At 39.3% G+C, this 10,284-nt stretch overlaps 1 protein-coding gene across 1 annotated transcript; it reads left to right on the top strand.

Annotated features, from left to right (window-relative positions):
- The first annotated feature begins 218 nt into the window (after nt 1-218).
- snw1 (SNW domain containing 1) lies at nt 219-7,699 on the top strand. The gene is made up of 14 exons (XM_023430292.2): nt 219-279; nt 771-924; nt 1,107-1,268; nt 1,708-1,803; nt 2,140-2,246; nt 2,514-2,618; nt 3,082-3,151; nt 3,299-3,364; nt 3,549-3,665; nt 3,763-3,904; nt 4,650-4,752; nt 5,419-5,536; nt 5,856-6,016; nt 7,370-7,699. Exons 1-14 carry the CDS (start codon nt 266-268, stop codon nt 7,563-7,565), a joined length of 1,611 nt encoding a protein of 536 aa, XP_023286060.1. The 5' UTR covers nt 219-265; the 3' UTR covers nt 7,566-7,699.
- The last annotated feature ends 2,585 nt before the right edge of the window (nt 7,700-10,284 follow it).

The raw sequence follows: 10,284 nt of genomic DNA, 5'->3' as shown, positions 1-10,284 counted from the left end.
TTCTATTCATTCTCACTGAAACAGGCTTAAGTGGCATAAATGTTGTTACACTGCCAAGACTAACTTTCATATTGTTGACTGTTTAATTTTTTAAAAAAGACCACAAAGTAGATGAATAATCCCATGACAACAAATATCGTAAACAGCACAATCATTCAAAATATAACATATAAACTAACAGATACAGGCACATTCTATTCTATTCTATTCTAGCCCATGCTTGTATCGCGCATGCTCAGTTCTTCGCTAGGGAAGAAAGGGGAAAATGTCTTTAGCGAGGTGAGTCCCGCGACAAGGATTTTTGTGTTTTAAATTCCCTAAATTGTTATTGTATGTTGTTTCAACTGTATTTTGTATGATGTATAGTGTGAGTTTAATATCTATATTTGGTGTTTTGAGCTCTATCCGCTATCGTTTCCTCGTTTTAATTAGAGCTAATAGCATCAGCTAATGCTAGCTAGCTAGCTAGCTGAAATTGTATGTCGGTTGGCATTAGCCAGCTAGCTTAGCAGCACACAGCCATTCTTTCAACACAAGTAAACAACTGTGTACTGGTGGTATCTTGGCTAAATTTTTTGGGCTCTTCGGAATTCTATAAGTGTGTAGCCACGTCTCTTAGCTAGCTAACAGTTCTAACACCTCCGTATAATGCTCAAAGCTTTTCTCGGTCAAAGCCAATCGGCTCAGGCTAGCTAGGCCCTATAACCATAGCAGCAGCGTGTGAACTACACAAAACAATGCGACTTATAAAAGTCTTACTCTGTGTGCAGCTTTTTACCGGCGCCGACCCAGCTGTCTCAAGACCAGCTGGAGGCAGAGGAGAGGCTCCGGGCCCAGAAGTCCTACTCCACTGCTCTGGTTTCGTCTCTCAGAGAGCCCCCTCCTTACGGCCACAGAAAAGGCTGGGTGCCTCGTTCACTTGCGGTAAATAAGTCAATTTAATCTTGAGATTCAAAGTCACTTTATTTGGTGGTGTTTGGGGGAAATCTTGTTTCTGATGTCATACACTGGGGTGGCAAGAAGAGTCGTTGCCAAACAACAATTCAAGACTTGTCAGAGACCAAGTACATCTTTTCATCTTTGCCGTGTAATCTGTGTTTCTGTAGGACTTTGGAGATGGAGGAGCTTTCCCAGAGATCCATGTGGCCCAGTTTCCTCTGGAGATGGGTAGGAAGAAGAAGACGTCCAATGCATTGGCGGTGCAGGTTGATGCAGAAGGAAAGATTAAATATGATGCCATTGCCAGACAAGGACAGGGTAAAGATAAGGTATACAGACAAATGACTGCTTCACCTATCAACACACACTGACAATGAAGGAATGCATAACTTGAAAAATATTAAGCATATATAAATCTACTAAACTTGTCAAACATGGTCTGTACTTGTCTGTCTGTGAGGTCTCAGTCTTGGCCCACTTCATACAACATCTCCCACTGAGTCTTGGCCTGACAAAACTCAGTTTATTTTAAATTCTACATTTGCAGTCTTGTTAACATTGTGTACACTGACAAAATCCATGATAATACTTTATATATCCCCTTTCATTTACAGTATTCACACTCTACTATGATACACATTGTCTAAACAATTCATTGCCATGTTGCATATCATGTCTTGATTTATTTTTTAAAAAAAAAGAAGAAAAAAAAGGTGTTGGTTAGCATCATTAGTATTTCTAAGCAGTTCTCATGTGTTATTGTGGCAGGTGATCTTCAGCAAGTACACAGACCTTCTTCCAAAGGAAGTTCTAAATGAAGACACTCCAGAACTGCAGAAGCCTGATGAGGAGGCTGTAAAAGAAGTAAGATATGGTGGAATGTATATGTATATGTATATGGGGGAAACTGTCTTGCAGGCAGGTTGCCATCAGTTCAAGTTAATCATGGGACTGTAGATTTCACCACTCACAGATCATTTTCCCAAGGACGCTCCTTTTATCTACTGGTCACTGTGTAAATTCAAGATGATGTTACTGTGCAATCAAATCTTTGATCTAGTCTGTAGATGTAAGAGTATGAGTAAAGTATGCAAACTTTGAATGGAACTGTGAACTTTATTTGTTCAACTTTGTTATAATTAGTTCAGTTTGATAATCACTTTACATCTAAACGTGGTGATTGTTGTATGTCCGTTGTAGATTACAGAGAAGACCCGTGCTGCCCTGGAGAAGCAGGTGTCTCAGAAGATTGCTGCTGCCATGCCTGTAAGAGCTGCAGACAAACAGGCTCCTGCACAGTACATCAGGTATGTGTTAGAAGTTTAACCATCTCAACACAATTTTAGAACAAAGAGAAAATAGGGAGAGCAGTAATGTTTGACGACTATGAGTTCATATATTGAAATCATGAGGGATTGAAGGTAGGAATGAAAAGGTTACCAGTTTTGACATACAATCTTTTCAACCACTTAAATACATACTGTTTAGTAATTTAAATATTGTCTCTATTAGCTTTGTTTGTTTATGTTGGTGATTATGCATCGTGACACTTTTCTTCTTTATCTCTCTTCAAGATACACCCCATCCCAGCAGGGAGTAGCTTTTAACTCAGGGGCCAAACAGAGGGTGATCCGTATGGTGGAAATGCAGAAAGACCCCATGGAACCTCCACGTTTCAAGTAAGTAAACATGTCTCCATCACAGTAACATGATGTCACGTGTAAAGGCTGGTTTGATAAATGATAAATAATACTTAATATAATTAGTAGAATTACTCAAATTTTACCTTTTTTAGAGAAGTTAACATGATGTCTTAATGCTTTTTTTTTGCCGTGTGAAGAGTGCCCATTCGTAATTATGTTATATTGATAACTTATCCATCTGAACTAAGCAACAAATAATGGCCAAATGAAATCTCAGTGTGACATATTAATTATCTAGAAGCCTGATCAGACTTTGATTTTGATTCATTACATGTTCAAATAAGGTCCTCTCTTGTGTGAGGTTCCCATAAAAATATTAGTAGTATATAAGTATTTTATAATATTAGTATCAGTAGTATTTACAAGCTTAATAGATTATCATCTTATCTTATTTTAAAGAAAATAATTTAGAAATCGGATGTATTATTGTGTGTTTTAGGATCAACAAGAAGATTCCTCGTGGACCTCCCTCTCCCCCTGCCCCTGTCATGCATTCTCCAAGCAGAAAGGTACAGTTAGCCACACACATTTGAGAATGTAAATGGCTGCAAGGCGAATTTCTGCTTTTTAAACTACATTGATACATTTAAATCAAAAGATATTTGCATTGACCAAAAGACCGTTTGTTTGATATTGTCACTCCTTTTTGTTTGTAGATGACAGTCAAGGAGCAGCAGGAGTGGAAGATTCCTCCATGCATCTCCAACTGGAAGAACGCTAAGGTAACATGACACCAGAATCATTTGTGACACTTGGTTTGTATTTCTAAATGTCAAACTGATTGTCATTGTGAGTAGTTCATGTAGGCATATCCATGCTTTTTCATTGTTATTTTAGTTGTGTTGCCCTGCTGCCCTTTCTCTTCTCTACTAATTTCATTTTCTTGATGTGCTTAATTTTGCTCAGGGCTACACCATTCCTCTTGACAAACGTCTGGCTGCGGATGGCAGGGGGCTGCAAACAGTTCATATCAATGAAAACTTTGCCAAGCTGGCCGAGGCGCTATACATCGCTGATAGAAAGGTACTGCACCATCATCCTGACCAATCTGAACAACACGCATCTTTTTTTTCACCAATATTCAAGTAACACACTTAAATGCTGATGATCGTGTCTTTAGGCCCGAGAGGCTGTGGAGATGAGAGCTCAGGTAGAGAAGAAGATGGCCCAGAAGGAGAAGGAGAAGAAGGAGGAGAAACTGAGGGAGCTGGCTCAAATGGCTCGAGACCGCAGGGCAGGGATCAAAAGTCACGGAGACAAAGGTGAGTCCTGAAGATAAGGACCAACAAGTAGAAAAGTTCATTTGTCAGAAATTTTCAATCATACATGACTAGTTTGTCAGGTTGTTTCGCATCTATGAGTGTGTGATTGTCTGAGTAAGTGGAGACTCTGTTTCCAGTTCCAAATCTGGAACATGAGTGGCATAAGTGATGACAACATTTTTCACCCTGCGAGTGTTGACAGGACCAGTAAGCTGTGAAATGATGTCTCCGCTTCCCTACTGTTAATTCACACATATTTTAGGAGAAGAAAAATCATGTTGCACGTCCTGTTTTTGTACATGCTTTTTTTAATGTCCAGCATTTTAATTTGATCACATCACAGAGACTCAGACAACAAAATCTGAATTTACATTTTTTATAGATATGTTATAGATTCTAGCATTTTTAATGTCAGCTGTGATTTTGTCTTGCAAGTTAATTGACCACTGACGGTTTAGTTTTACTTAATCTTCCCTCTCTTGCTCTGTATCAATCCCCTTCCTCACTTTTTGCCATTTCTATACCATCAATTTTTTCCATCTTCCCTAACTTAATCTATAACCGACTTCCCCCTTTTTCCCCCCCGCTTTCTCATTTCTCTCTCTGTCTTTCTGCCTTTATATCACTGTTTCCTGTCACCTCTGCACTTCCACTGCACCATTTTACATCATCTGTCTCCCACTCCCGTCCTCGTGTGGTTTTCTTTCTTTTTTTTTAAATTTCCTTTTTGTGTTTCACGCGGCAGGTGGCGAGGACGGCGAGGCCAGGGAGCGTGACGAGATCCGCCATGACAGAAGGAAAGAGAGACAGCACGACAGGAACATTTCCAGGGCTGCTCCTGATAAGAGGTGCTGGACACGCACTTTAAACACACCGCATGTGAACTCACCCACCCCTCCTTTATATACACACACACACACACACACACACACACACACACACACACACACACAGGTACAGATGTACTGCTCACTGATGAATCATTCATGGGGCCAACAGTAATACTGAACAAATGCAGCAGGATCCAGCAGAGTACTTGGGCAGTAGTCCTTGTCTGCAATGATCCAAAGACATGTGCATATGAGATGTGTGATCAGTGTGTGTATCAATGTGTTAAGTTTGTGTGCACACTGTCAGGTTGGCGATTGATGGAATTGTGGTTCCCTGGAGGAGTGGAGCAAGTGAAATTCAGAGGAGAGCTCATTACAATCACAGTTCCAGCTGTCAGAAGGCAGAAACCTTGTTATCGTAAAATTACCTTTCACTTAACTTTGAGATGGCTGTTTGCTGAAGGACAGTCACCAAGGTCTGAATGAAAAACTTCAGCAACAACCTGTAGGCATACCTAAAACTTTTAGGCCAATATATTATTATACATGATGTAAGATGACACTGTGAAATATAGAAATAAATAATTAATATGATTGAACTAGTTTCTAGCAGTTAATTTTCCTCCTTGTCTTTTGTTTTTCTCTGAATTGTTGCTTGAACTCAGACTTTGTTCTATATTCCAGGTCCAAGCTGCAGAGAGACCAGGAGAGGGATGTCAGCGAGCTCATCGCTCTGGGCATGCCCAACCCTCGTTCTTCCAGCGAGGCCCAGTATGACCAGAGGCTCTTCAATCAGAGCAAGGTTAGAATGCTTCATACCTATTTTACTACATTAACATCAGCTCCACATCATTTGTGTTGTTTAGAGAAAAATACAAATGTGTACAAGCCTGAATACCCAGCTCCACAATATGAGGAAACATTTCAAGAATAGAGTTGCCTTGTGTGGACAATTCATAATCTGCTTGTCTTTTTTTTTTTTCTCAGACACTAAAGTAAAGCAAAGGGCCAGTTAGATGCATTTGCAAAAAGAACCTTAGCTGAAATGTTCTAGCTTTTCCATTGCCATGCACCATTACCTTTTTCTCAAAGTACTTCTTCCTTTCTCTCTGTCTTTCTAGGGTATGGATAGTGGTTTTGCCGGCGGTGAGGATGAGACATACAACGTGTACGACCAGCCGTTCCGCAGCGGCAGAGACATGGCTTCAAACATCTACAGGCCCAGCAAGAATATAGACAAGGATGCCTACACAGATGACCTCGATACACTCATGCACAACAGGTATTAGGAATAACCTTGTTTTGCTATACATTTTATGACCAGTTTATGCATTTATTTAACTTAGTAATATATAAATATTATGACATTCTTATTTACCTTTTACTTGATATTGATAAAGAGAAATTATTCAGAAGCTGTTTTCAGGGAGTCATAGACACGCAGGACTAACAAATGAATTGCCAATGAGCAGAGCAGAGAGACCAGAAAAGAGACTTATTTAAATCACTGGCTCTTGAAAAAGGAAACTGGTTTACATTTACAACACTTATTTGGGAAACAGTCAAGCAATGAAAATGGGTAGGTGTAAGCCAATTTGTAATTTTTATATGGTGGACATAAAATCTGATCCCTGTCTTACAGACATAATAACTCAAGAATATTTAAAAAAGGTTGTTTCACATCAAATGTTTGAGTCATCTGCTGTTTATTTACATATGGATGAGGTAAATATGACGTGACCCCTAATAACTATGCTTTTGGGTATAGTGTTAATATAAAATAAAACCTATTTATTAATTAATAAATGTAAACAGCATAATAAGTGAAGAGTAGTGTATAATAAAGATGCCGTGACAGTTTTCTCTGCCATATAGATTTGTTGCATTGATATTAGCTTTTTTTTTTTTCTTTTTTTTTTTTGTCTGGAATGTCGTTAAATATTCTCCAAAATTATTTCACAACCCACAATGGGATCCCAAACCACATGTTATAAAAACTGACTAAAAACTTATAATTTAGGACTTTTGTATTTGTCAGGCTGTTAACAGGACTGCTGGATATTTAACCTTCTCAAATATGAGTCTAGAAAATAACAATAAAAGCCTGAAACATTTTGAGGTCATTCCAGCTTTATTTTGAGGCACGAGGCAAGCATGCACATGATGTCCCAGCAGGAGACCTTGTCCTTGGGGAAGCAGTGCCACACTCTACTAGCCGAGCATAGCCTGTCCCATATGTTTAGTCACCAGCTTGTCATTGTCCTCTAGGAATGTTGGGCTGGCTGCAGGGTGCTACACCGTTGTGCAAAACATTGAAAAGAAAATCTTTGACTTGAGCAATTTTCCCTCAGACATACAGTATGTCCCATGGAATTCCTGATATTTTGAATACAGTCCTGTTTTTCTGTTCATAGAAAGTGTTTGTGTTTGAACATCCACTAAACAAGAAGCAGCCTGCTAGCAATTAGTTTGTAGTTTCAATCCTCCATCCTATTTACTGCTCTGAGGATGGCAAAAACAAGTTTAACAAATCCACAACAAATCTAAAATCCTCAGCGAGTGCAGTTAAATTATCTTGAGTTTTGTAAGAGAAAACTTTTGCAGCATATTCAAATTTTAACTTTCTGTCCAACAGCAGGTTTGCTCCAGGGAAAGAGTTCTCAGGTGCCGACCATGGGCAGAGGCGGGAAGGACCAGTCCAGTTTGAGGAGGATCCCTTCGGTCTGGACAAGTTCTTGGAGGAGGCCAAGCAGCACGGAGGCTCCAAGAGGCCCTCCACTAGCAGCCGCTCAAAGGACGACTACCATGACAAGAAACGCAGGAAGGAGTGAGAGCACTCGGGCATGGAGTCCATTCAGGAAAGTTGATGGCATGTTAGAGGATGAGAAAGTAGTCTGCACCTTCTCAGCATTAGAGAGGGGTTTTAACATACTCAAGTCCCTATCAGGAATGTTTCCATTTTTTTTTTTTTTCAGTGGGAAAGAAGGGGAAACTTTTGTCTTTCCTTTTTTTTTCCATTCATTGTTTACTCAGCTCTATTAAGAACATGTTGAACAATCTTGCTAAATATAACATGATAAACATGTTAAATATCAGGAGGTGGAGCTGAAGCGATAGTGTGTGAGATCTGCCTCTGCATCTGAAAGTGTCTCTGTACAGTGCAGCTGATGCCATTTCAGATGTGAACGGTAAATTTGGGCCCAGAAAATGTGTAGATTTTAGTTATTAGTTTTTTTTGTTTGTTTTTTTTTTTTTTTATCTACATGTATACAGACCCAACAGAAACTCAGCAGGAAGTGTTCATATTTACCTTTGTCTCATTTGTCCCCCACATTTTCCCCTTTGAGTTTTTGTCAGCTGTGTTTTATTTAAGCCCCCGGTGTATTTGTGAGCACAGCTGCAGCCCATATTTGATGGCAGATATGTACAGTGATATAAACTTGACCTGTAAGATGTAAAGCAAACCAGCTTTATAATTCTTGTATATTACTACCAATGGAATAAATTTCATATAGTGTGTAACTGGTATGTCTCTGTATTTCTTATGAAGTAAACTGTTTTGTTGGGTATTTACAAATTCAAAAGTGAGATAGTTTTTTTTTTCTCCATCAGCTTCTTTCAGTCAAATTTAGAGCAGCTTAATTCAAACTTTTACAACATAGTGGGAAATCCATTGGTTGTGTAATTGTTATAGTTTGCCTGTAGTAGATTTCCCCTATTTTAATCTTTTCCAGAGTAATGCATCCCATTAACACAGATGATTGAAAGCCCAAAATGTATTTAGAGAAGCCATCAATTACTAAGTGTGAGTGGTGACGGGGTTTTTTTCTACCAGAAATGGGCTCTAAAATTTATGCGATGATTAGAGCAAAACTGGTTCCATTAATTACAATTAATTATGATTTATGCAGTCTGACAGTTTTATTTTCCCAGGCTTTGGAAAATAATCAATGTGGCATTACATAGCCCAGTAGACCCACAAATCTCTGCAGTGCCATCTTTCACTCATGCCTGAATAGGGCTCAGACAGTTGTTATATGTACATGATTTATGTTTTTTTCAATGGGCAGTATTTATAGTTATGGCTTCCTGTATTAGTGCAATGTTCTGGGTGTGCATGCTATGTTTTATTGCTGGTCTTTTCCAGCCATCAGAAATTATAGCAGTAGCGAAACAGCCCCTAAAGTTCTAATTTCAGTTCTGGATTTTGCCACATCTGTGGTTGCTGTGTAAACACTTAAGAACATCTTAATGATTACTTTTATACCTCTTCAAGACTGGAATCGTCACTCAAATCTGTTGTGCTTATGGTGGACTCCACTGCTGGCAATACAAACTACCATATAGAGATAACTAAGTGTAATATTTAATGGATATAGCAAAATAAAAGAAATGCCAGACATGAATACTGTCAAAAATTTGGTTTGATGTAATGAAAATCTTACAGATTATAGCTTTAAATGTGTTGTTCTCACTGTCTAAAGTCAAGAGTCGATATAGCTCTCGCCAACTATTGGGTAAGAGGAAGAACACTGGACTAGAACACATTAATCCCTCACTCAATTACATTAAGTGGCTCTGATGTGATTTAACATTGACTTATACTCATGTGGAGAGGAGCTGACATGCTCAAAAGTCATCTGATTCCTTATCAGTGTGGGGGAAAGGCAGTGGTTTGTCCCCGTCTCCCCTCTGCACCTGGGGGGAAACAGGTTGAACAACAGAAGCATGACTGTGGTGGGAGAGGGGGCTCTGATGTAATTTAAGACTGACCTTTATCATGTGGAGTGGCATATCTATTTTTCATTCTTACCTGGAGCTTTTCCCACCCTCCTCTGATTCTGCCTGGATGTACCTTTTTGTGGCATTGTTCTATTATCTGTACAGTCCTGACTCTTTTTTATCATTTACATACTGTACTTTTAAAATACTTGATATACGGTATCTACTTTGAAACGATGTGGAAGGGGAACATGCTCAAACGTGTATCCCAGCCCTGTGTGTGAATAAATGTTGAATGAATGGAAAGTCACCCCGCTGCCAGTGTGAGGTGATTTAAGGACAGCAGGGATTTTATTGTGAGGGCCTAGTCTGATTGTCAGCGTGAAGAAATCAATCTGACATGTACCAGCTTAGGGTAACTGAATCATGGGTGGCTTGATTGTTGCGGGGTTTTGGAAGCACATGTATGAAAAGGAAAAAAAGTCCTTGCAACAGACAAAATTAAAAACAAACAAACAAAAAAAAAAGATCATAATCAGTTGAAGCTTTTCAATCCAGCAGATTTGCAATCTCAAAAACAACAGAAAAGATGTGCTCCCTTCAGCCTGCATTTGTGCACAGACCAGTGCTGAAGTGTTAAGGACAGCTTGATAATGGGTCCCCACTCAGCTCTTGTCTGCCTTTATGAATGTGCACAGAGGAAGATGAATGAGATTCTTATTCATGAAGGTACGAGGAAATTGGTTCCTTGGCATTGCTTTTGTGCGCTGTTGGATGTAAACGGTGAACATATTGTGTTGGGCCATAATGGAATCCTCAGGTCACAGG

This window comes from Seriola lalandi, unplaced genomic scaffold, assembly GCF_002814215.2.
Source record: "Seriola lalandi dorsalis isolate HSWRI2012SDOR001 ecotype SW California unplaced genomic scaffold, Sedor1 jcf7180002054901, whole genome shotgun sequence".
NCBI lineage: Eukaryota > Metazoa > Chordata > Actinopteri > Carangiformes > Carangidae > Seriola > Seriola lalandi.
The sequence above is the reverse complement of the archived record's forward strand: the minus strand, read 5'-3'. Positions and strand labels throughout refer to the sequence as shown.